Source organism: Acanthaster planci, linkage group LG07 (assembly GCF_054643075.1).
Source record: "Acanthaster planci isolate LZ-2023a linkage group LG07, COTS_SCS, whole genome shotgun sequence".
In the NCBI taxonomy this organism is placed as follows: Eukaryota; Metazoa; Echinodermata; class Asteroidea; order Valvatida; family Acanthasteridae; genus Acanthaster; species Acanthaster planci.
The window spans coordinates 11,596,198-11,623,023 of NC_141783.1; the positions used below are offsets into that span (position 1 = coordinate 11,596,198).

The 26,826-nt window shown below is 41.1% G+C and overlaps 3 protein-coding genes across 4 annotated transcripts; 2 read left to right on the forward strand and 1 right to left on the reverse strand.

Moving 5' to 3' along the window:
- The first annotated feature begins 241 nt into the window (after positions 1-241).
- Positions 242-5,393, forward strand: LOC147798640 (uncharacterized). The gene is made up of 2 exons (XM_087138935.1): positions 242-564; positions 1,042-5,393. The coding sequence occupies exon 2, from the start codon at positions 1,088-1,090 to the stop codon at positions 1,991-1,993; it is 906 nt and encodes a 301-aa protein (XP_086995061.1). The 5' UTR covers positions 242-564; positions 1,042-1,087; the 3' UTR covers positions 1,994-5,393.
- A 711-nt stretch (positions 5,394-6,104) lies between these two features.
- On the forward strand, positions 6,105-10,068 carry LOC110981804 (uncharacterized). The gene is made up of 3 exons (XM_022239735.2): positions 6,105-6,196; positions 7,437-7,501; positions 7,759-10,068. The coding sequence occupies exon 3, from the start codon at positions 7,805-7,807 to the stop codon at positions 8,708-8,710; it is 906 nt and encodes a 301-aa protein (XP_022095427.2). The 5' UTR covers positions 6,105-6,196; positions 7,437-7,501; positions 7,759-7,804; the 3' UTR covers positions 8,711-10,068.
- Positions 10,069-10,180: 112 nt separating this feature from the next.
- On the reverse strand, positions 10,181-26,700 carry LOC110981803 (centrosomal protein of 72 kDa-like). 2 transcript variants are annotated; one of them, XM_022239732.2, is made up of 13 exons: positions 26,580-26,700; positions 24,393-24,558; positions 23,763-23,917; positions 22,510-22,571; positions 21,963-22,068; positions 21,114-21,239; positions 20,166-20,390; positions 18,272-18,424; positions 17,524-17,742; positions 17,177-17,313; positions 16,339-16,492; positions 15,782-15,896; positions 10,181-13,499 (listed from the first exon to the last, which is right to left on the reverse strand). In XM_022239732.2, exons 1-13 carry the CDS (start codon positions 26,641-26,643, stop codon positions 13,310-13,312), a joined length of 1,872 nt encoding a protein of 623 aa, XP_022095424.2. In that variant the 5' UTR covers positions 26,644-26,700; the 3' UTR covers positions 10,181-13,309. The 2 variants fall into 2 exon arrangements, with proteins under 2 accessions (XP_022095424.2, XP_022095425.2); XM_022239733.2 differs by lacking the exons at positions 21,963-22,068; positions 22,510-22,571; positions 23,763-23,917; positions 24,393-24,558; positions 26,580-26,700 and having other exon boundaries at positions 18,272-19,052.
- Between the last annotated feature and the right edge of the window lie 126 nt (positions 26,701-26,826).

Genomic DNA, 26,826 nt, shown 5'->3' on the forward strand with positions numbered 1-26,826 from the left:
TCCCGTGGAAGTTAAAAAAAAAGCAGCTCTGGCGTTCGTTGAGCGCTTGATAAACACAATGGAACACAGCAGTTCACATGGATCATTTTGGACTATAATCGGGATTTTTAAAAATGTTTTCTCTTTTTTCGTGTCAGGTCGAGGCACACGCAATATAGTATACGTTAATACACATAACGTATACGCACGTGTTCCTGCAACATTCCCACCTTTCACCGACAATGCACCGCGGTAAACACTGCCTTACGTCATTATGTTGTAGGTCTATTTGAAAACAAGAAGCGAAACTTGGCTGTGGCGCAATGCATTACCCATAGTAGCAAATGTCCGCATTCGATCGCGAGTGATCGTAGCCCCAACTGTTCCCCTGACTAGTGCCTTGGCGTTTCGTGCATGCTGGTAGTCGTTTGGGGACGCCAGCCTACGTGTATATGAAGTGGCCGTGCGCTAAGCCTCGCTCTCTATTAAGCTACGGCCAAAAACCATGGAGGAAGGAGGGGAACCCGGTCGATTGTACGCGTCATTCAATCTCCGATAGACGGGTAGTCGCGGGGAGATACTCGTGTGAGTTACTGATTTCCGCATCCCGTCTCACTCCGATAATTGTGTAATTTAAGAAGAGATCACGTAGGTAAAACACTGATGAACTACTATAGGCGAATAAACTCCTAAAGACGGGCCTCATGCTGGCGGTAGACATCCGCCAAAACGGAACTGCGTCTCAGGCCGTAAAAGTTAAACTGCTAACCGATGGTGGTGGAGACCGACCCGGGCAGTCGTCACAATGCAGATAATCCCGCTTCGCTACTCTCTTTATAGGGATGGCTTTGATGTGATTCTACCCCCATGATCATACTTTATCATGATTATATACATTGTAGTTGATATACGGCGATTTGAATCGTTGAACTTTAATCTAGCAAACTGTACAGGATACACCAGTGGTATGGGCCATTGAGTAAACAACGATGCTATCATTAACCAGACTATATAAATCGTGGGTGAACATAAAAAAGTACTGCATGTATTTTACTATTACAGCCTACTCCGCAACACGCGTCCACTCTGAAGTGTTCAGCTGGTCTGTATGTGCGAGATGGCAGAGGACCTCCAACGAGTGTTTCTGTGGGGCGCTCCCAGGAGCATGTCGACAGCGTTTCTGAAGTGTCTGAGTTTTGTCGACGGGATTCAAATTGTCAATCAGCCCTACGCTTCTGCGCACTTCGTTGGTCCCTTCGCTGAGCGGTCTCTGCCCAATCCGAACGACCAGATTAGCAGAAAGATTGTAGCGGAATATGATAGGGTACGGAATGAATGTGAAAGATCAGACGTGAGGGGTATAGCCCCATCGGTGATGACACACCAGTGGATCCGAGATCATCTCTTAGAAGCCCCTTACCCTGACAAGAAAGTTCTACTTTGCCGAGACCAAGCCCAATATCTACATGGAAGATATGATATTCTGCCCCAAAGCTTCAAGCACAGTTTCCTCATTCGCCATCCTTGTAAGTTGTTTCTTTCGTTGAAGAAATACCTCACTGCTACCTTTGGCGATTTCCCCGACTTGCGGGCTTTGCCCCCATTAGCTGTCCCTTCTGGATACGGCATCAAAGAACTCTTCGATTTAGTGAAATACGTCCGAGAGAACATCGACCCTCAGCCCACCATAGTGGATGCCGACGATCTGCTGCAAGACCCGGCGGGTATCTTAGCCGCTTACTGCGCCAGGATGGGTATGCCGTATTCAAGCAAGTTGTTGTCTTGGGAAGCAGGTGATGACATCACCAGCTCCTGGATTATGAGTAGAGAAGTCTCTGTTTCCAGCAGTTCTCAGGGCTTCTACAAGCGTGCTTTTGAGAGTCAGCGATTTGAGAAACCCACTCCCGTCCCGGATCTCGGAAGTTTACCGGAAGACGTAAGGGAGTGCGCCCAGTTTAGTATGGAGTATTACCAAAGTCTATACAGTCAGAGAATCACAGCAACCACAAATTGAGAGTTCCGATTGAAAAACAATTCTAAGGACATTCGCTTAGCTTTTTTCAGTTTTGGCCCTTTTAGTCTTTCTTTTGCAAGTTTTGCGGCATTTCAATAATTGAGGGACTATACTTTCCACTCTTGTCATGTCCAAGGAATGGGCAAATAAGTAAGAAAAAAGAGTAGGCCTAACACATGGGTTTGGGGATAAAAAACACACACACAACTATACGTTGAATTGTTTGATTCCACCCATCCGGTTCCCAAGGGGTATATAACCAAAGTTTACACAGTCAGAAAATCACATCAACTACAAATTCTGTTTTCCAAAAATCCAGAAATGACCCATTTCAATTTTCTCTTTTATGGCATTTCAAACGATCCGTGAGATCAAATTTCCACCCTCTTTACGGAATGGTTATGGGTGGATATAGAAAAAGGCAACACTGATTTTTAGGATTCACGAGAATTAAGGCGTGCAATACTCTTTAGGCTGTTCCTATAGAGAACATGTTTAAATTTCAATATTTTCTTAGTCACAAATGTCTCGGGAGATACACTACTCAAAAAAGTTAAGGACTACTTTTTTCTTAATTTGTAATTATTTTCCAAACAATGAACGAGGTCTAGTACTTTCAGTGTTTGTTTGTCTAGATGATGTTCTCATTGGAAAAGAAAAATTAAAAAAAAATTCAAAACATCAAATGCACATTTTCAGCAGTAAAATATCTCGTATGAAAAGAGTATACACAAATAAAAAGTGGTCCTTTTTTTAATATTGTATTTCACTGCTTTTAGCAGGCATCGTTCTTTTCGAATTTTTAAACCAGGTCTAAAGTCTCTAACGTTTGAATTAAAGGAGTTCTGTAGCTTATATTAAACATGTGGATTTCATTTTTTTCGTTGCGCATGGGCATGTGTAAAGGAGGATACTCTCAGTAATATTAATGACAATTTCACCAGGACAACCGACTTTAGTCGCGCGCCCAATGGCACAGTGATCTTTCGTTAATAATTGACTTTGCTGCACATGTATTTGTTTTGATCGCCCTGTCACATTATTCTCTAGACTTACCCGCGGCTTATTATTTGCTTGAACTTCAAACTTCAAATATCAGCTCATTATTCCAGGGATTTAATGGCTTGGCATCATGATGACTCCATGGAATATCAGTAATATGCATTATCACTCATGACCCAAATCACAAACAGAGAGAATTTTGTTATCAAATAAAAAAGACAATTACGGGGGCGAAGTCGCTTGACTTTATTTTCGGAGTAACCACAAATTAAGAGATCGAATTCAGACAGTTCACTGTTTTGAAACGATTAATTTCTAAATATAACCTTGATAATATTGATTCGAAATCGACTTAATGAAAATGGAAATGTTTGGGGAAAAGCGTTCATGTTGCCACTCCGTTATTATGAACATAGATGTAGACACAGATTTTCGTGGATGATGTGAATTTAACAGACTGTATACGAAAATTCATGAGCTTTGCTTACTGTTGTACTTGTGGTTAGGATGGAGATATTTTTTAAATACCTGGAATTTCAGTGACATTAACATCACCATCACGATTTAACTAAAATGGATATACATGTACACGTACAACCAAACCGAGAAAAATATACACTGCAGGCGAAACTTTTATGCAACTTTATTTCCAAGTGTTCACATCCTTGACTTCCAACTTGAAAGAACAGAAGCCCTAAGTCGTCATTTCTTTGGAAATTACCATTATCAGGCACAGGTTAATCTAGCCTGACATAAGACAAAAAGAGGGCCTGCATCGTAAAAATGGACGTATCCACTGTAGATATAACGGGTCTTCAAAGCACATGGCTTATATTGGACAAGCATTATTCGCTTCACAAATTTTTATATTGCACATGTGGTCTTTTTCACTGAATAATTTCAGTACTGATCTTGTCACATCTTTGATCTAATCATTGATATAGTCATACGTCTCGAGTGTACGTTTCATTTTGCTTACTCAGTTGGTTCGTTTAATGCTGTACTTCATTAATTCATGGAAATTTTAATTCCTTGTTTTGTCATTTTATACCATTCTCTGTTATTTAAATTTTCCAACGCTGATCTTTTTTTATTATTTATATAGTATTTTAAGTACAGTTGGTGGATGATGCTCATGTGTATGACTTGGCCGACTTCTTTTAAATTCTACGGTGTTGTTATTTCATGTATATTTTACTCAACGTTTTGGCTTGAATCTGTTTCATGATTTTTATTTTATTTTTTAGTATTTATTTTTCAGTTTCATGTTGCACATTTGATTGTGTCATGCTTCAGTTTTATTGATCCTGTCATACTTGGCATTTTACTTTCTGGTTATATCATTATTTTTCATTCTATTCAATTCCATTTTCTATATGTTTTCGCGTATTATTTTCTCCCTCGAAACGTGAATAAGTTCATGTTATTATATCTGCCATTTACCTCTTGATTATCTTGATTGATTTTTAACAATCAATATTTTCGAACTGACGAAATTGCATTAATTTTTCTATTGTTTTGCTTGTTTATTACTATTTAGAAATTGTTTTAGTTATATTTTAGAGCCCCTAAGAAAAGCAGTTAAATAACGGATAAGGTTATCCTGTAGAAATAAAACAGTTAATAATGAAAAATATTAATGAAAGTGCATTACTTCATGTTAGTTAATATTTTGCACAGCATTTGTGAATACCATTGATATCAGTAATCACAATAGAGCAGAGTACAATTAGTTGCCACGTAACAGACAAGCATTGATTTTTTCACATATTTTCATAATGTATTTTCCACTTTAACACTACATTAATTATTCATTTTAGTTAACTTTGCACAGCATTTTTCATACAATTAAAGTTAAACATTTCACAATTGCAAAAAGAGAATTTTTATAACTGTCAGTTGTTTTTAAAGCAATGCATTCGCCGTTGATGAATTGCTATTCTTTTAATCGCTGAGCATAATTCGTATGAAAATAGAATTAAGACTGTCTTTAGGCAAACGGGCAGTAGCACCATGCAGGAATATCTCTTTTTGACTATGCGTGGTTCTGAAAAGACGTTCTCTGTTCCGCAAACTCGTTTTGTGGCAAATCTTGCCAGTAAGTGTTAAGTAACATTTAGAACTTGTCCTGGAGTTAGAAAAAATGGTATGGTGCTCAATTTATTCATGAAAGGAGAGGTGCCTAGATGTGTCTACACCATACCAATTCATACTCGACTGTACTGCGGCTTCGTTTCCAGCGTTGGCCCTGAACGAATTTAGTCTCGTTTTTGAGACTGGCAGGACAACGGTGATAATTTCAACGGACGAGAGCGAACAACGGCCTATTTTAAAATAAAGCATACGACATGGCTGGACTTTGGACTGCAAAAGTAGATCCTGCTTGTTATAAAATGTAGTCGGTTTCTTTGTCGTTTTTTTTCTTCCCTCATTGTCTAAGACACATACAGGTTCCAGTATCCGTGTGTGCATTTTACAGCAATTTACTTTGCATTCAGTAACAGCAATCATAATAGTTTGGATTTTGGACCGGCCTGTACTCTTCCTAATTACCTCATCATCTTGTTAAAACAGAACGCCAAATTTGAAGTGGAAATTGAATTACGTTGTTCGGGATTTCGTTTGCTTCCAGGCCTTAATCTCGTTTTTCTTTGACATCGTCACAAATATAATTACTACCTTTCATCTGTATGTAGGCCAAACTTGACCATTGAAGGACTTGACTGTCCAGAGGGTCTTCCCATTAGCCTTTTCCTTGTCCTGATCTTCACCCATACCCCGTTGACGTACATTTCATATTTTTCAATGCACACTTCTTCAGTGCTACACTACAAAACTGCAGTGTTAAATTTAACATTCCCGTTACCAGAGGACTACAAGACCACTTTTCCACTGGTGTTAAAATTTGGGTGTTATTTGGTGGTACTTTTAACACCCTCCAGTGCATTGTAACACATATAGCCTATAGAGGTGTACAACGCAACACACGTGGTGTTTAGCATGCACGAGTTACTCTCACTGAAAAAACATTCATACCGACCATTGACCTTTGCGCTCAACTGTTGTCAGGTGACAAAGCATCTTGTGTAATGCACCTACTGACCCATGAAGGATCAGCTGGGACGGTGATAAGATCGAACACCTACAAAAGCGTTCGACCCGCAGCCACTGACCTCCACAATGGCGCCTATTGAGCTGATGGTACGTACATGTATATTGAACTCGAAATTATATTTTCAAGATTGATCAACAAGTTTCATGCAGTCTCAATGGATCGTATGAATAAAAAGTAGCATTTGCTTTTACTACCACTTTTGAAACATTTACTCGTGTTTGTATGAATAATAATGAAGCAAATGCTTTTACTTTAGTGCAATTGCTAATGGTATTTACTTTTCACTCTTTCAGCTTGTGCTTGACAATAAGCAGTTGCTTCATTTTGTATGAATAAAAATCAGTAAGTTCTACAGAATTGGAGTATTTACATTTTTCAAGACTGGGTCAGGGCAAGCTTGAAAACGAGGAGCATTTACTAATGTTCAAAATGGCAGCGAAGGGAAAAGCTGTAAGCCCGTATGCCTTTTGGAGGGAATTTCAAGAAACCAGATGCAGGCAGTTGTATCGATTTGAGAGTGGCAGAGCAATTTTCTTAAAGTTTTTGCGATCAAAATTACTGCCATCTTGCTTATCTGCCATGCTGAGGTCTCAAGATGCGGCACCGTGCTGCACTGTGTGTGTCTGCACGTGCAGACAATGGAAGCCCTATTATATTGTGTAAAACCGTTAGGCTGTGAAGTCAGCCACAAGCATAAAGCATTTGCTACTATCTGAACAAGCAGATGCTGAATAGTAAGCGAAATATTTTATTCATACAAATTCAAGCAATTGCTTATTCTTAATGCTTTTACTTCTCAGTAAATGCCTTTGCTGTTTGCTTGAACTTCATAGCATTTGCTAGTTTTTATTCATAAGACCCATGTTTGGTAATATGATTCAAAACTACTTTAACTCTGATCCATTCTTTCCATTGTTACAAAACAGGCTTAATTTTTTTTCTGAAAAAGCTGGGCTGCCGCTATTTTGGATACAGTGCATCGCAATGGTGATTCATAGCCGTAATTCGAAATTCCTGAGGCAATTATTGCTACATCTATTTGCAAATAAGAGGCGAAACGTGATATTGCTATATACTATAGCAAGGCTTTGATCACAAGTTCCAACTGGGCTCCCTTAGTTACGCTACTGCTTTTGAAGTTTGTCGTATGTAAGTTGCTCTAATTTTATTGGTCACAGTTTATTTAGAACAATTTTTCGACATGAAAGCTCTGATCAGTGAACTCAAAACTACCTCTTATGGAATTCTGAACAAACAGCGTCATGTGCTGGGATGGTCAGTTGAGAGTTATAAACATTCTATTTGTGTAACATTTTTACTTCACAGGTCCTTCTGATAAACCTTCCTCGAAGCCAGCCCCGCTTGTGATGCCCAACAAGTTAATGTAAAAGGTATGGTTATTGGATGTACAGGAAACTTGAATCTTTTCGCGATTAATATCTTTCACTCAATTTATCTCAATTCAGGTTGAAATTATATACACGGTAGTTAATGTCCGGCGATTTGAATCGTTGAACTTCAATCCAACGGAATTTGTAGGAAATATCAGTGGAATGGGCTTTTGAGTTAACAACGATGCTATAATTAACCAGACTATATAGATCGTGGGTGAACATAAAAAAGTACTACATGTATTTTACTATTACAGCCTACTCCACAACACGCGTCCACTCTGAAGTGTTCAGCTGGTCTGTATGTGCGAGATGGCCGAGGACCTCCAACGAGTGTTTCTGTGGGGCGCTCCCAGGAGCATGTCGACAGCGTTTCTGAAGTGTCTGAGTTACGTCGACGGGATTCAAATTGTCAATCAGCCCTACGCTTCTGCGCACTTTGTTGGTCCCTTCGCTGAGCGGTCTCTGCCCAATCCGAACGACCAGATTAGCAGAAAGATTGTAGCAGAATATGATAGGGTACGGAATGAATGTGAAAGATCAGACGTGAGGGGGATAGCCCCATCGGTGATGACATACCAGTGGATCCGAGATCATCTCTTAGAAGCCCCTTACCCTGACAAGAAAGTTCTACTTTGCCGAGACCAAGCCCAATATCTACATGGCAGATATGATATTCTGCCCCAAGGCTTCAAGTACAGTTTCCTCATTCGCCATCCTTGTAAGTTGTTTCTTTCGTTGAAGAAATACCTCACTGCTACCTTTGGCGATTTCCCCGACTTGCGGGCTTTGCCCCCATTAGCAGTACCTTCTGGATACGGCATCAAAGAACTCTTCGATTTAGTGGAATACGTCCGAGAGAACATCGACCCTCAGCCCACCATAGTGGATGCCGACGATCTGCTGCAAGACCCGGCAGGTATCTTAGCCGCTTACTGCGCCAGGATGGGTATGCCGTATTCAAGCAAGTTGTTGTCTTGGGAAGCAGGTGATGACATAACCAGCTCCTGGATTATGAGTAGAGAAGTCTCCGTTTCCAGCAGTTCTCAGGGCTTCTACAAGCGTGCTTTTGAGAGTCAGCGATTTGAGAAACCCACTCCCGTCCCGGATCTCGGAAGTTTACCGGAAGACGTAAGGGAGTGCGCCCAGTTCAGTATGGAGTATTACCAAAGTCTATACAGTCAGAGAATCACACCAAGCACAAATTGATAGCTCCGATTGTAAAAAAAAAAAATTCTAGGAATGTCCGCTTTGCTTTCCTCGAATTTGGGGTTTTTACTGCATCTTCTTTCAACGATTGAGGAACTAGTATTGCCACCCTTGTAATATCCCAGGAATAAACAACATAGTTGTTTTAAAGGAGTAAAACATGCACTTGGGGATTCAAGACAACATGCATGTAGAATTGTTGAATGCCCCACTTGTCCTTGGGTTCCCAAGGGGTATATACCGAAAGTCTACACAGGCAGAGAATCACAACAACTACAACTTCTGTTACTAAAATTTTTTACTGCTATAGAATTATGACTTTTTACTCCATTTCTTGGTTTTGCGGCATTTTAGACGATCGATGAACTGAAATCTCCAACCTTGTCGAAGAATGGTTATGGGTGAATATAGATATCATGCATGCTACACTTCACGTTGTTTTAAAGGAGAGGATCAGGAGAGGGAGAGTTTATTTTCATGTCGGCGACAAATGAAAATCCCAAGTACATCAAAATCATACATGCCTAGTGAAATCTGTACAACAATTAATTGGAACTAGTGTATTAAGTTTGATAATTGTTGCTATACTGAAGATGATAGTTGTTGCTATATTTCAATCTTTTACATTTTAGTCAAAATTATTTCAGGAGATATTTCATTGATTTTAACATGTATCGTTGTTTTTGAATTTAAGCTACAGACAATATGAAAAAGGCTCACAAATAGTCTGGTCTCTCACCTGAAGCTCGGGAGCTTTACATATGGATATCCTTTTTTCTTTTTCGCATGGGCATGCGTATAAAGGGAGGACACTTTCAGAAGTGCATGTATTCGTCACAATTTTTGCCAGGAAAGACCGACTTTAGTCACACGGCATAATGGTCTTTCGTTAAATATTGGCTTTGCTAGATAGGTTTTGGCTGTTTGTTCTATTAGTCTTTGAAATTATCGGCGGCTTATCTTCTGCTTGAACTTCAAACATCGTACGATTGGACATCAACGATATAAAAGCGGCCCTTGCGTCATCCACCCATAACCAAAGTCGAAACCGTTGACATAATTGATAACCCGGACTTATTTGCGAAGATATCGAAAATTCAGGGATCTGCAAACGTTTTGCCAATAACAGCCTGAAAGTCAAACAAGTTACTGTTCCGAACGATGAATTTCTTAACATGACCTCGAGGATATTGATTTTACACACGATGAAAAAAAATGTTTGGGGAAAAGTGTTTATGTTCCCACTCCATCATTTTGACCATTGATGTAGACACAGATTTTCGAAGATAGTGTGAATTTAACAGACTGTACTCGAAAATTCATGAACTTTGCTGACTGTTATATTTAGGCCTACTGGGGATTAGGATGGAGATCTTTAAATACCAACCAACAAAATCACGATTGAACTGAACTGGGTATACATAACTTGTATAACACATACAACTTAACAGAGTACGCATACAACTTAAATAATCTGCATTGCAAAACATTTATGCAAATTTATTTACAAGTTTTCAAATCCGCGACTGTAAACTTGTTAGAACAAAGGTCCTAAAAATGTCTTTTCATAAAAAAAATATTAGCAGTCACAGATAACTTAGCTCGACACAAGACAAAAAAGATGGCCCAATTGTTAAAAGGGACGCCTCCAATGTAGATGTATCGGCCCTTCAAAACACACGCTTTGTATTGGGCAAGCACTGTTCGTTACACATACATTCTTCATACAATATTTTCCACTGTTAATAGTTATCATTTTTATTGGGTTTTCTTATGGATTTTATTGGTGGATGGGGCTCACTTGTAAATTCTACAGTGTTGTTATTCTATGTATTTACGCTAACCTTTTGGGTGTCACTGTTTGCATGATTTAATATTTTGATTTGTGTTTATTTTTCTGATTTGTTGAATTATTTTGTTCCATGCTTCTATTTCATTGATTTTTTCATACATGGTATTCTACTTTCTGGTTATATCATTATTTTCCATTCAACTGCATTCGCTTTCCCAAGTATTTTTGTCCACTTCATTTTCTTGTTTTCCCTCGAAATGTCAATAAGTTCGTCTTGTTATATCTGTTATTTACCTCTTTATTAAACTGATTTATTTTTAAAAATCAATATTTTCTTATTTAGTCAATTTTATTCATTTATTGTTTAAAATTGTTTATTTCGCTTAAATCTACATGTATACAGAAATTCCTTTTGTTATGGTTTATATCAGGGACCTTAAGAAAAGCAGACAACTGATATCATACTGATAAGGTTATGCTGTCGAAATTAAACAGTTAACAATAACAATACCGCATCACTTCATTTTAATTAACATTTCAAACAGCAAATGTGAATACAAAACAAATCAACCATGCAACAGCATTAAGCAGAAATGCCAGTTGCTCTTAAAGCAATGCATTCGCCTCAGATTAATTGCTCTTACTTTGATCACAAGGCATAATTGCTATTCAGGTCAAATGCTCCCACTGTACATTATGGAGGCTATCTTTGTTCCACTAAGCCATTTGGTGGCAAATCTTGCGAATAAGCTTTACGTGAGATTTAGAATTTTTCCAAAAAATTTCGCAAAAAATAGTACGGTGCTCAATTTATTCATTAAAGCAAGCAGGGGTGCCCACTGCCTAGATGCTACACCAGCACATTTTCTATTGTACTATAAAGGCAGACAGAATACTGTAAAACATATCCTTGCATGAGTTCATCTAAGTCCAAAAACTAGTACCTGTAAATGGAAAAATGGTTCATGTGAAAAAAAGGACTGATTTGCAGGAACACCATGTCATGCCCTGGTACATTTTGCCAAATATTTGATGCAACAAAAATTTCTCTCTCCAAATATGCAATTAAACGGCAGTTTGAATGTGCTTTTCAAGAAGTAAATGTACTATAAACATATGTACAAGTAGAGTAGACCAATAAGTATCATGGGATATCACGAACATGTACACTCTTCAACTCTTTCCATAAAATACTTCAGTGATTTTAAACAGGTGATGTAACTGGCATTACAATGTCTGCGCCTGACCGTACATTTTGGTTAATAAATATGGCAGCAAATGGCTTCACATACACTTTTTTGTGTTCAGCTACTATTAAGTACAGTGATAGAGAGCACACACTTATTTATATTTACAAGGCTCATGTTATACAAACGGACAGTTGGTGTTACAACAGACAAAAAAATGTTAGTTAACCAGCTAGAACCATTATGGGTGTTGAATTGACCGTTTGAAAGCAGGCCCTGGGGGGATGATTTCATTTCTCTGCTGAACGGAGCTACTCACATGAAAATAATTGTATGAACCTGACAAATCGCAAGAGCTGCAGCTCAGCCGAGGGTAAAATGTGAGGGACAATGCTATTTTCACAAAAAAATTCAACTGCAGCTGCCCACATGTGACTGAATTACACGTGTGCATTGTTAAAAAGCACTTGACTAGTGGTCAAACTAATTATTGGCACCAGAACTAGCTTGTAATTTATGGGGACATTCCTTTGTTTGTGTAGTAAATAAACTTGTAGAAAAATACATCTTCTCTTTTTTTTAAGCAGTGTGAGCACTCTTTTGAGGTGGATTTTTTTATGGTTTCCTTGATCGTTCCTCTTCCTTTCGATATCGAAACCCCAAGTCTCTAAAAACTCTTTCCAGGAAAGGGGAAACTTTGTGTGGATCTGGCTCGGTCCAAACAAGGTATGCACAAGTTGCACTGTGTGGACCTAGATTGGTCCAAACAAGGTATAAACAAGCTGCACTGTGTGGACCTGGCTCAGTCCAAACAAGGTATACACAAGCTGCACTGTGTGGACCTGGCTCGGTCCAAACAAGGTATGCACAAGTTGCACTGTGTGGACCTAGATTGGTCCAAACAAGGTATACACAAGCTGCACTGTGTGGACCTGGCTCAGTCCAAACAAGGTATACACAAGCTGCACTGTGTGGACCTGGCTTGGTCCACACAAGGTATACACAAGCTGCACTGTGTGGACCTAGATTGGTCCAAACAAGGTATACACAAGCTGCTCTATGTGGACCTAGATTGGTCCAAACAAGGTATACACAAGTTGCACTATGTGGACCTAGATTGGTCCAAACAAGGTATACACAAGCTGCACAGTGTGGACCTGGCTTGGTCCACACAAGGTATACACAAGCTGCATTGTGTGGACCTGGCTTGGTCAACACAAGGTATACACAAGCTGCACTGTGTGGACCTGGCTCGGTCCAAACAAGGTATACACAAGCTGCACTGTGTGGACCTGGCTCCGTCCACACATGGTATACACAAACTGCATTGTGTGGACCTGGCTTGGTCCAAACAAGGTATACACAAGCTGCACTGTGTGGACCTCTTTTGATCAACAGTCTACACTAGGTTTGTACGGCACACTCCCATTACAGTCTGTGCTTACACTAAAGTATGTAGAGTCAGATATTCAGCACTTCCTTAACGGATAGACATTTTAACCAGGGGCATATTCCAAACACCACTGACGACGCACAATATTGGGACCAAAGAAACATGAGAAAGGCATGGGTACTGGACGAGTACCGATGCCACAATCCTCCTGGTGACCTTGAAGGAGTTTATGAAAGCACTCCATTGGCATGGTGCTGGTTTGTGGTCCTGGGCCCTCCCTGTGGCATGCCAGGAGCCAGCTCCAGGGTTCGCTTCAGCTCACTGTACGACCAATGCAGCTGCTTAACTTCCTCCAGGTGGCGCTGTTTGGCCTCGTCTAATTCCTGGAGAAGATGGTCGTTGGTAGTAACCAGGGACCTGTCACAGGGATAAAAGTATCACACAGTGATTGGATAAAACAGCCGCCTTCTCTGCTATGTGAGGGGTAGTTGCAATATTGACAATTACCCAGTGCTGCAGTCAGTCCATCACACGTTCCCATAAATCCATCATCAGTGTCATTCCACGTACATGTATAAGGAGAAATGTTTCACTTCAGTGTTGACTCCATTCATTCATAAATAAAAAATTAGGTTTTCAAAAAATGAAAGTAGAAATGATTATTTTATAACTAAAAAGTTTTCAAAAAGCGAACGTGAAAGAAAAATGATATTTTTATAAAGTCCGTATTACCTTCGATTTCCACTTGCGTATTAAAAACCTGTCTCTTTACTAATTATGCAAAAATGATGAGCTTAGTAACAGAATGGCACATTTCCACTTTAGTGCAGAATTGTCCATAAATCATCCAGTATCAAGAGGAGTTATCAGCTGTTCCAATGACTTGGGGTGACAAACGCATTCTGTTTATTGCCAGTGTTGTAGTCAAGACAATCACAAGACCATTTGCATGCCAAGGCACAAGTAACAGGGAGAAAAATGATAAAGCAATGCTTATGTCACAGCTCATTTGAATACCTTGTGACTTGATTCAGACTCGAGGTCTTGTATTGGTCTCATAGTGGTCTCAATACTACAAGACTGTCACTGTTAACCCCCTTTTACTGGTAACAGAAAAAGTGAACTGACTCGTGATAGACTTTTAATGGAATTGGCTATAATGCAATTTGACAACCAGAATTAGAAGCCATTACTGCGGTGGCGCAAGACTCGTGGACAGGTGGTACACGCGCGCATTACGTGCCTGGTCGACCAATAGTGTGTTGTGATTTGCAATTGCGCACATCAAGCTGCAGAACATGCGTGCAAGTGCGGTGCGACAGCACTTATGGGTGTCTAATCAGATTAGTTGACATAAGGGAGCATCTCAAAATTCAGAACGATCGGAATGTTCCCACTGGAACGCCGTGTTCTTATTCCGGAACGGTCGGCCATTCTGTTGGGAATGTGACGTTCCACACAGAACGCTGTGTTCCCTTGTGAGAATGGTCCAACGGGACACGCGTTCCGATCGGAATTTCCCCATTCGGGTAGCTTGATATTGCCCATGTACGAATCTTTACTTAGCCCATGTCCAAACAAGGAGCCTGCCATGAAAAACGAGCACAGGTAAACTACTTTGCTTTTAGGATGGCCTCATTTTGAATAAGAATTGGAAGTAAACTGAAGATGGAAATGTGATGGGGTAAAATTTGTTAATGTGATGATGGAAATTTTGTTTTTAACCGAGATACAAAAGTGAAAATCACTACGTGCTCACATCATGCAGAGTACATGTATTTTTCGGTGTGTGTATCACTGGGCTATAGGCTGCAATGCAAACATCAAGCTTAGTTCCCTTAGTCATGTTGTTAAACCTTTCCGTGATACTTGAAGACCTCACCCTGCACCCCTTCAACTACAGGTTAGGTTTTTAAATTCTTTCTGCTATGATGGAATACTTATGCACGTGGGAACATTGCCAGCATTTCAGTGGGAACGTTCGAACAGAAGGGGAACGTTCCCGATTTTTGAGACGCTCCCCTAGAGTGTATATCCCTTAATTAAACCTTTACAATACAATGCATTTGGTAATGCACAGGTCTATCGAGACTCCCATTGGCTGGTGCCAATCCAAGCCTTTCTCTTAACCACTTTCTGCCGGGTGGATTTTTCTTGAGCAAGACAAGATGCCAGCTCATTTATAAGATTTTCCGTTTTCAAAATTCTTTGAAAATTCTTCATTTCAGTTAATAGCCATTTATACCAAAATGACTCCTGAATATTTCAGCCAGGCCTGCAGCCTTGGAGAAAGAGCCCAGATTGTGCGGTGTTACATAAGATTCTTTTGTCCAGAAACCAGCACAGTGCACTGCTGACCTCTTTTCAATAGGGGCCAGATTAGCGTGCAGCAGTGCTGTGTGGCTCATCGCTGCGGTGGTGGAGAGCTTTTGTCCCCGGTGGTAATCCGCTCGCTCTAAATGCCTCAAACCGTGGTATACTGTTTCAAAACAAGGCTGGAGCGAAAAAATGTCGGTAATACCCAGCAGCTCAGTCTTTTGTGCTGAGCTCGGTCTTTTGTCTTTTGTCACAGTTCCGGGCTCCCCAGCTCTGCATATAAAGCCTATGTACTCAAAAACAGGTCGCCCGGCAGGGAGTGGTTAATCACCTGATCACCAGCGGGTGTGTTACTTCTGCACTTAGCGGGTTTCCAGACTTACTTGTGGCTCTCCTGCAGCATAGTAGCAAGTTCCTGCAGCTGGTTGAAGTGCCTGACATGAAGCTTCAAACTTTCATTCTCAAGATGCAGCTTCTCAACTTCTTTTTCCAAAAGACCTACCATTTAATGGTACAAAAAACACATTTCTCGTGTGACTGAATCCAACAAAACGATAAGAAGTACTTTTCTCCTTGTTTATTTCTCTGAAGGTATTGTGAAAAGTATACTCTGCTCCTGATTCTGTCATAGAATGCAGTTTGAAATTGTAACATAAACTTACATCACATGGTGAAATATTTAAATTGTTCCAAGGAAATTCGTTTAAAGATTGAAGGCCTGCATCAGTCTCAAAACACTTATGGGTGCTGAGCTTGACCAGGAGAGGGCATAATTTTCCTAGCAAAGGAGGCTCCTTTGGAAGTAACTGCACATTGCTGGTTCACGAACGACTATGAAATGCAAGCGTTGCAGCTGCATCGCTACCAACAAAATGAGTAACCCTGACCAACATGGCTTTTTTCAACCAATGAGGGGGTACTGCTGCTCAGGGCAGATTACCTGAACGAGCAATTCTGTCAGTTTGCCTGCTACTATCTGCTGGCCTATCACCTGGCCTGTCACTTGATGGTGTCTCATGCTGAACTGCATCCAGGTTGGCCTGGAGTTTCCTTTTGTCTGCAAGTGCTGCCTCTAGTTCATCTTTCAGATTGGCCTGCAAAATGAGGAATATTGACGATCTGGCCCATCACTATAAACTAAATAAAAGAAGGGAAAAATCTTGTGTTTTCATGCAGGATGATGTCTTCATAGATGAGGTTATGCCTGTTGCTGCTATTAGTGTACCTATATCCTTGGGTGAACTTGGCTGTACAGGTGTAAATCTGAGTAGGGAAGATAGAGGGTGTATAACCTCCCCCGATTTGTGACAAGGGAGGCCTTTTGATTATCCCCCAAAATGTTTGTGGTGAGAAACAAGCTATGCACGTTTTGAAGTTATTTCTTCATAATAACTGAAACTCAAGTACTTAGTACATCAGTCAACTGTATCCACCTGCTGTGGACCAGTGCTGTAGTCAAGACCATCACAAGACCAGACACAAGACCAGACACAAGACCAGACACAAGACCAGACACAAGACCAGGCACAAGACCAGGCACAAGACCAGATACAAGACCAGACACAAGACCAGGCACAAGACCAGGCACAAGTAAAAGGGTGAACAATGACAAAGGAATGCTTTTGTTGCCATTCATTTGAATAGCTTGTGGCTTGAATTCAGACTGGAGGTATTGTGTTGGTCTTGTGCTGGTCTTGTGTGGTCTTGTGAAGGTCCTAAGTGGTCTTGACTACAACACTGCTGTGGACTGGAGTAAGAACATCAATCAAGCCTCTCACCACTTGATCTTGGGCAGCTCGCAGGGCCTGTCTCAGCTTGGTGTCTGCAGAGGAATCTTTAGGAATGTCTGGTCTCTGTTGAGGTACACTGCCTAGAATTCTGTTGACCAGCGTGGCGAGCATTGAATGCGCTTGGCCTGTTGCAGAGAAAACAGGGAGAGGAGGGACAAGAATGTGTTAAGAGAAAAATGAAACATTCATTAAACAATAGGTCAATGACCAGCGGACGCTAGTTTTTGAATTTGGAATATTTCATACAATCTTGTGTGAATTAAGCTTAAATTTTAAATGATGTGGATTGGGGCCATCCTTGGTGCTGTCAATAGGAGCGTCAACGAGAAGCTTACTTTGGAATTTGCCGTGTCTGTGGAGTGACTTGGTGCCATTCCAGTATCTGTCCACTAGAGACAGGAAGTCGTCTAAGAACTGATTAAGGTCCACCCGGCTATCTTCTCTTGCCAGCGGCTGAGCGTCTTCTGTATCCTCGATGCTCTCTGCAGGATGCCTGCTCAGTTGGTCGCGATAGCTGGATCTTACTGCGGGTGGATGGTCCATATGGCCGCTGTCTGTAAAAGTGGATGAAGAGGGGGAAGTAAAAACTTGCATGAGCCTCAGCACAATTCTTAGAAGAGTTGCAAAACAAATTGGTGAAAACCCATAACATGAAACAATAGTTTTGCCATCATTTTAGTGGTATTTTTTTCCAAATGATATACAAAATTTACCACTAGGGTGTTCCAATTCATCTGAAGTATAAGCTTATTAGTAAGATTGTTTTCAACACTAACCTACTAAATATAACTCTTCCAAGAAAACCTTTGTGAATGATGGCCGATTCCCTTCATTTGCATAAACCTAACTGAAATTTCCCTTCTACCATAATCTTCAAAATTTCATGCTACACTAGAATCTAAATATATAGAGCGCTTCTTTACAAAATCTGTTACAAAGACCAAATTCTGAGATCCCCTATGTCCTGAATTTCTGTCTTTTTTAATTTTCTAAGCCTTCGTTAACAACCTGTAGTTTGACTAGTCCTAGCAAATGTCACGAGTTAACTGGACTTTACACAGAATATTGCAAATTTGGAATTACCTGGATGTGGTGTGAAATGGCCCCTTGAGGTGTAAGCCGTGTAGGCTTGGCTTTCATCAGCATACTTTGCATTCAAGTCTTGGTTGCTATCTTGATCGTTCTCATCATCACTAAACTGTACCCTGACTCGTTCCTTGGCATGCGGGTGTCTTCCTGTGGGGTGGGTTGGGGAACCTTTGGGTTCAGGTGGTGAGTTCATTACCATAGCACACACATGTGGGGGTTGATGACTAGGCCTGGAAACTTGATTCAGAGACTGTTTAAGCGCCGACTTGGGCACTGGTGATGGGGTCATCGGCGGTTTGGCACCGTGTGGCAAATCATGAGTTTCTTGGGCAGTTGGTGAAATGAGGAAAGAGACAGATTTGCGGTCAGCCCTGCGAGGGGTGCTGTCAGAGATCTTATTGGAAGGACTTGAACTACATGTAGCTTGTGGTAAGCTTTGTTGAGTTTTGAAGGGATGGGTTTCTGAGGAGCTTGCTGCATTCAGTTTAAACTTGCCATCTGATGGATCAGGAGAATGGAGGTGTGGACGATTGCAATTGTTGCTGGAAACATTTTGAGTGTTGTTTTTAGGCCTAGTGTGAGGGGATGTCGGCAGAGGCATGCCATATTCCCACATCTGTGACATGCCTTTTGGCACCTTAGAATCACTGAAAGTATCAACTCTCCTGCTTGCAAATGTTTCACTGCAAACAGATCCTTCCAGCTTGGGTTGTTGGTCCCCTTCATAGCTTGGTGAGGTGCAACAATTTACGCTTCCTCCATCTTCATTTGGCACCTGAGAATTGGGTCGCCCAAAACATTTCATAGGATTGTCATCTGGAGATTTGCTCTTAACCTTATTGTCACTGGTAATTTCTGCAGACGGCATTAATTTTTCAGAACTGTCGTTTCCAGGGTCAGGCTTTCGCAGGACTCGGGCAATGTCGATTCGTGATTCATTAGCACAATGGGCATCAAGGTATGATTGAATGACAGTGTTTTTCAAAGAAGAGATGTTATGATACAGATTAAGAACAGGTCTCATTCCGATGTCGGGGCTGCAGTTAGGGGTCAGCACTGGAGGACATAGCCCTCTAGGGTTAGGGTTAGAGGAATGGGTCAGAGCTTGAGGAGGGATGTCTTTAGGAGGAGGTTCAGGTGAGCAGAGAGCATATGAAAAGGCTGTGTTATCTGTTTGAATACGAGCATCATTGATATTGAAGACAAGGATATTATTGGATGCAAGGAGAGAGAGAGAGAAAGAACCTTGATTTCAGTGACGTAGTCTCTGACATCACAGACAAAATTTGATGCTCAGCGAAAGGTGCAGCGTGCAGTGGTTGAATGAGAATATGAGCACTTGACAAAATATTGTACAAACCAACCACCAATCAATGATAACCTATGGATTTCTGGATCATTCTCCAGATTAGATCCATCAAAAAAAGCACCCGGCCTGGGATTATTATTGTCTTGAGCAGCAAGCAGGAAAGTTGTAGGTTCATGTCCCATACACGGCAGCTAGTGAATATTCTCTCACAACAGTTTGGACAGCACCGAGTATAGAGTGCTTTAAAAATTGTCGAGTGCAACACCCCCCAAAAAGCCAAGTGATATTCACAACACACTATTATTTTTGAACGATCAGAGATAAAAGTTCCCAAATGAAACATGAACTCTCAATATTTTCACATATTTTGACATTATAAAAGAAAAAAGTCCATTTTGTTCAAAATGTGTCCAACATGATTTCTTCGTAAGTGTAACAAATACCTCACATTTCAAAATGTTTCTGGCTTTGACCACAATACATTTTCCATGGAATGTGTCATTTCCCAGCACAAGTGCATAACAGGAGCAATTTGTGTTTGGTAAATGAAATTTGTATAGAGTTAAAGTATATTATCACCTGTGGCTTCGGCACCGCCAGAAACCTCCAATCCCAGCATCCTCTCTTCGAAGTTACGATGTCTAACCACAGTCTCGTCCTCATTAAATGGATCAGCTCTCTGAGGCCTGTCAACCTGGAGCACTGGTGCAGTCGACAGGGGCGAGGGGGACGGAGGGAACTTGGTGCTGGGGGGTTCCTCAGGACTAGGTGGCCTTTCGTCAGCTGAGTCTCCTCTAAGGTGCTCTAGGCAACCAATGACAATGAAAGATTCTGTAAACTCTGACCTGCTCACGTCGAAATTTGACCCCCTAAGATGCATCTTTGGCATTCATGAAACAAAAGTTGTTCAACCCTAAATAACATTGAGCACTATTGTGAGCCAATGGCTATTGTTTTACCATGGTCATAGATAGTGAGATTTTATTGGTTGCAAATTGATCATGTGATATGCCACTGGGATGCATGTATCTTTCATGATCGAGTGCATCGACGACGTTGCTGTGCTACAAAAAATGATGGATAATATTGATCTTTCCCAGAGTTGATGTGTCCGGTCTACTGCGTTGTAATTGTGTAACCTTAGGTATGATAAGGGATAGCCACGCTGGTACTACGCATTGATAGTTGTAGGAGATAGGCTGAGCGGGGGGACAGTGAAATACTGTGTGCGTTCATCTGTGCTGCTCTCTACACTCTATAACCAAGACCTGCGGGTTATCAGACAACTGTTTGTGTGCCGAGCTACGCTCATGGCACATGAGTAACATGGTCTAATCACTGTTTTGCTGTGACCACCATTGTTTATTTAAACGCTCGTGTCATGGTCGCTTCCCGTCTGCTCTTTAATCTTGCCCCAAAAATGGAGCCCTGCGGCCTTGTTTGTTTATGCACAGCAATATGAGCATAAGCTGTCCAATCAGTACATGTATTGTAGAGATCACTGGGTTTCATGGACAAAGCCAATACCTGCATGAGGTTGTGTAGAAACCTCTGCAACCCTGGCCTTGGAGCCAGTGATGTCCCGAGGCCGGCCCAGGTCCCCACTGGACCTGGCAATCAAATCCAGAACGTCACGGTCATCATCGTCCAGAACTGAGTGGCAAAGGCAAGTTTAAACGGGAAAAAAAGTGAGAGATAAAAGACTTTATTTTACACTTGAAACCTGCTCTGGGAAAATGAATCAAAAATTTGACAACTGCAATGTTTTTCAAGTTATAGTGTCTTGAATTTCATATGAAAAGTTTCACATTTTTGGAATACATGTGAGTTTGGTGTCACACACAACATTGGGGATGGAAGTGCGAAGCACCCCTCTCCACTGCGGTGTGCTACATGTATCGTCAGTTAAGACCTAGTAAGACCATCTCCACAAGACCAACACAAGACCTCTAGTCTAAATTCAAGTCACAAGCTATTTCAAATTCCTTTATCACTGATCAGCCTGTCACTTGAAACTGGTCTTGTGAATGGTCTTTGATGGTCTCGACGTAACTGCTACACGTGTGAACTTGCCAAAAAATGAGTCCAAGATGTTGGAGTGATACTTATGTTCTTTTTAAGACTTCAGTAGGAACAACTGACAATGTCACGCACATACATGTACATGCAGTCTGCTAATTGAGGGATGTTTATTAACGTAACAACTGTGTATTTTTTTACAAGATTGAAAAAAATGCATCTGGGTTCACTTTTTGCCATCTATCACATCTAGATCTATAGTCAGATATGGTCAAATTGCCATAACGTTTGCTAGATCAAGCCAGTCAAAATGGGACCCGTGCACAAAATGAATTCATATAGGCTAGAAAAGCACACCTGTTGTTTTCCTCGGCATGTTTGCCACCATCTCAACCCTGGGGTTTATAACCCTGTCTGTCTCCATTTGTCTCTTCAACGGCAGATGCTCAGTCAGGTCTGTAGCCTATGAGAATACAGTGGAAAATGAAAATTTGTCTGTAACAATATTCTTCTGAATAACAACATTTTAGCTGGAGACCCCTCTTTAGAAAATCAGCACCAAATATTTGTCACAATCAGGTTGTCAAAGTGAGGAAACTGCTCATCAGTCTAGCAAGAGCAAACAGGGCACCTAACCTCAGATCAACAATCTCAGAGCTCAGGCCTGTCAGTCACGACAAGATCCAACAGTCCCTAGGTATCGATGGCACTAGCTCCCAGAGCTTTGGAATCGAGTACGGGCGCTGCTGCTTTTGTGGACTGCCCTCTACAAGAAGGTCTCACAGATGCCTACACCTGTTGCAGCTTGCTGGATTCAGGAGAAATTTGGATTAAGATGCCATTCCGACTGCTATCACTTATCCAAGCTCACAAACCAGACCCTGTCTGAATCACCTCAACTCACCTGGTCAGAATTAAAGTGCATTAGAGCTGCCTTTCTCTCACTTTCACGCACCGAACGATCATCTGTTTACATACGGTACAAACAAAAGGTGCATGATTATATTTCAATAAAGTCCATTTAACTTCTCTCTTCTTGAAATTCCAGATTGAGATTAACCTTTCCTGTGCAATTGGGTATGTAAATGAACTGGGAAGTTCAGGACAGAAAGCCACAGAATTTTCAATAATGAATGACTGTGGACAGTGTTTTCTGATTTGGCAGGTATGACACGTGTATGAAACAGAGACAATTATGCTGCCTTAAAGAAAAAATGTTTACCTGGGTATTTCTCCCAACAGATTTCAGGACGAATTCCTTGAAAAAGGCATTGTAAAACTTGCCCCAGAAACTGATGACCCACGTTCCCTTTGTGGTTCAGTATATTTTTATCATAGAAAAAAGAAACATTCCCACTCCTAGGACCTAGGTACATGTATGCTGGATGGGGGGAAGAAATTAGTCCTCCAGATCTCACTTCTGTAAAGAGGTGGATCGGAGTCACTTGTAACGATTGTCAGTGGATTCAAATTTCCTGTGTGCTGCGCTTTTGAGGCATGAAAAGATTTTGAGATATAGTAGAACATTTTGCACAAAAAGAACGCCGCACACTTCAGTTATTTTTCGCCTCCGCCAATCCCCTCTTTGGGAGTTTACTTGTAACCCCCCCTTAAATCAATTGGTACAACCACATGAACCCTGCTGTTTTTCAAAATAAAAAAGCAACAGATTTATGCTTGGTCTGCTTTGTTGAGGATTTGCAACCTCCCCCCCCCCCGAGAAGTCAAAGGCCGTTTTCCAATACTCAACTTCGGCTCTGTCTCAGGCTTCAACTGTCTTTTTTACTACCTGACTTTGAAGCTGTAAGCGCACTAATTAGTTTAATAGTGCTAAAAAACATCAACTATTAAGATGCAAGAGAGCAAAAATGTACAGTAATTCAATTTGATTTAAACACTTCAGGCCCACAATCGGGGATTGGTTTCAGGGACAAAACCTGAGATGGAGACAAAGTTGAGTATTGGAAAACGGCCCTAGTTACCAGCTGGTGTATTTTATAACTTTTGGGACAGTGAAGTATACTTTCACAAAGCCTGTACTGTGCTGTCAGTCCTGTAAAATGTGATCTGATCCGGTAAATCCAATGAGGAGATGGCCCTCTAGTCCATTATTATTTTTTTCTCCACAAATTTGGACCCCTGCCGTCACTCCCTTACCCAGCTTGCGTAGGTTGGGCAGCATGTGCACCATGAACAGCCGGTAGTCAGGCTCATTCTTGGTGACGGGATTCAAGCGAAGATCCACCTCCTGCAAGCAGGTGTTGTGGCGCAGCTGGTACAGGTCCTTCAAGGTGGAAATATTGTTATAGTAACTGGTCAAAGGTTAAGGAGATTATGAGAATTGAACTATGACAGTCACAGTTTATGTCAGACTTGGAAATCAAAGTCACCTGGACACTGACTTTACAGCTTCAAAATATGACCAGTTGGATCAGTCACTGTCTTGTTAATGTTAACAGTAACTACACTTTTTTACACTGTGGGCCTACATGTATACATGTAGGTGGTTTACACACACTGTACCTATATGTTTATATCAGGAAATCATTCAATAAATTCTAGAAAGTAAAGACTTTGCCCCAGTTTCAAATTCCAATTTAATTTACTCCTTTTACCCCCTCCCCAAACAAAATATATTTTGTTTTTGCTATTTTTGGATGCAGCAAACGATGTCAATGATTCAAACTGCTCACAGATTCTAGTAAAATTGTTATGCCACTGTGAGTGTGAGTTGATTTGCGAGCCTAACAGGGACACACTGGCTGAGATCTATCATGGTTAGGATACACGTTGAGCTTTTCCAGCAGCTTCAGGTGCTGCAATCCATCCAGACTCTGCAGGGCATTCCTGGACAGGTCCAGGTGCTTGAGACGAATGAAGTTCTGCAGAGCACTGCCAAGGTGGGTGATCTTCTCTTGGAAGGTACCTGGTAGTGCCAGAGATCGCACATCGTCTGGAAACCAAAGGTAACGAGACCAAGGTACCCTTACAGCTTTGAATTACTAGCAGATATAAACGGTTATTCCCTTGTGTTTGGGTTAAATTTGAGCATGTCTTCAACATTAATACTATAGTACACCATACATGTACACATGCTTAGCTCCTTTCCAGAAGAGGCCATTACTGTACATGTAGTTTTGGCTGTACATGTACGGAGAAACAGCTGATGGAAATTGGAAGTAGACAAGAATAATGAAATACTGAAATGGGAACAGAATTCACAAATTCTGACTCATACTATAGGAACTAATAAACCCTCAAATGGTTGTGTGCAGTGCCTCATTTCAGGGAGATCTTTGGTCCTAGTCCTTCGTGATACTGCTGCTCAAGAGATTACGCCTAGTACTTATTTCCCTATTCTACCCCTATAAACAAACACGTATGTGTACATCTACAAGGCTTAATCGTGTAGGTCTGTAAATGGCATGACACGGAGGAAGATGTTTTCCTTCATCCATCCCTGATGACCACAGTATGAAGACCCCCCAGAACTGTTCCCGTTCTGCCTCACTGGGCTGCACTTAATATAGAGATGGAGGACGGAATAGTCTTTAGGACCGAAATTCTCAATCTCCAAACTTAGTGTGGGGTTCGTCATCCGCAGCACTTGCAGGAGCGCAGGGAACAACAAACTGGCAGAGTTCTGGAGGATTGTATATATTTGGTGACCCCGTTCCTACATTGTACATGTATACTTGAAGGGAGACCTACACATACATGTACATTTTAACTTAGATTCCCTTGGTACATGTAGATGACTATGACATCATGCTTAATACATAACATGTTACTGGAGTTGATCTGAAAATTGGGCAGGGTTTTGAGTTTAGAGGGAGATTAGGCCCTATTGGGTCAAGCATGCTATGACTCATACTCATAGCATGCAGTGTTTTAACACGACACATGGTAGCCCGAGTAACTTGGACTCAACAAATCACCCTTTTTAACATTTAGACATGGCCGGGCAATACTTACTAGTACTACTAGCAGTTAACCCAGGTGGATTCCTAACGTCCAACCTAGGCTATGGGGCAGCGCGGACATCCAGGATTCTTGCAAAATGACAGGTACTGCGCCGGTGAAAACAGCGACCTTGGTGACATACGCACGCACTAGCCCACCAACCAGTCCAAGGATCGGGTTATACAATCTTTTCTTTTATCAGTACGTACGTGCGCACTCGTTGCAGTTGTTTTCACCGGCGCGGTGTGGTTGCTACCCGTATTTCTGTGAAACTCCCGGATGTCTGCGCTGCCCCATACTACCGTAGTAGTAGGGGCCTAGTAAGTACGGGAAGAATTCCATATACGAAGTTCACTGTAATATCGCGTAATTCAGAAATCAATCAACTAAGCAACAATCATTCACAGAGAAACAAGATACGGTTGATTCATTCTGGGATAACCCAAGAAAGCCAATTACACAGGCTTATTTCCATTGGGGTCCTTAAGTATGTATATGGGCAAATTTACAAAATTATATACAGAACTGACAAAACATGAAGAAACAGTAAATTATCAGTCCATTTACCCATTACTAATTACAATCATTTTCAAGACTTCATATTATTTAAAAATCGGAACAATCAAACACAAGAAAACCATTATACTGAAGTCACTTAACCCTCCCCATTTAAAATCAGTCCTATATTATAAACACTGCATTTCTCTATTATTAATTGGCTTTTGGTGATAGATGTGACTTTACAAGTTTTTAATACGGGAAGACCGGAGATGCTTTCGATGTTAGACGACAGTGCATTCCAGTCCGCTTTGCGGCGCTATGCGATCTTTGTTGGTGATCACGGTCTGATGGTGATATCCGGTTGAACAAATTTTAGGAATAGGAGGTTGGAATGTAAGAAATAAAACATGCAACATTCATAGATAATTTGCAACAAGCTCAGTTTGCTGTCGATAAGGCCACCTGTGATAAAGTGAATGCTCTCTTAATCTTATCTTCTCAACCACTCACCCAGATTTTCAGGGTCTAGGTGCACTCTTTCCCGGATCCACTTCTCATTAATGGTGAGCGCCATTTTTCAAACTATAGGCTCTTGACAGTTTTTTTTATACACGTACGTCATGTGAGGGCGTACTACCATCCAAGCTTACGCGAACAACGTAACTACTAGTAGCGTCTTGAAACGAGACCATGGTGGTTTCATCACATGATTTTGTTATGAGAGAGTAGCTTAGTCCAACTTACACCCTTAACTACA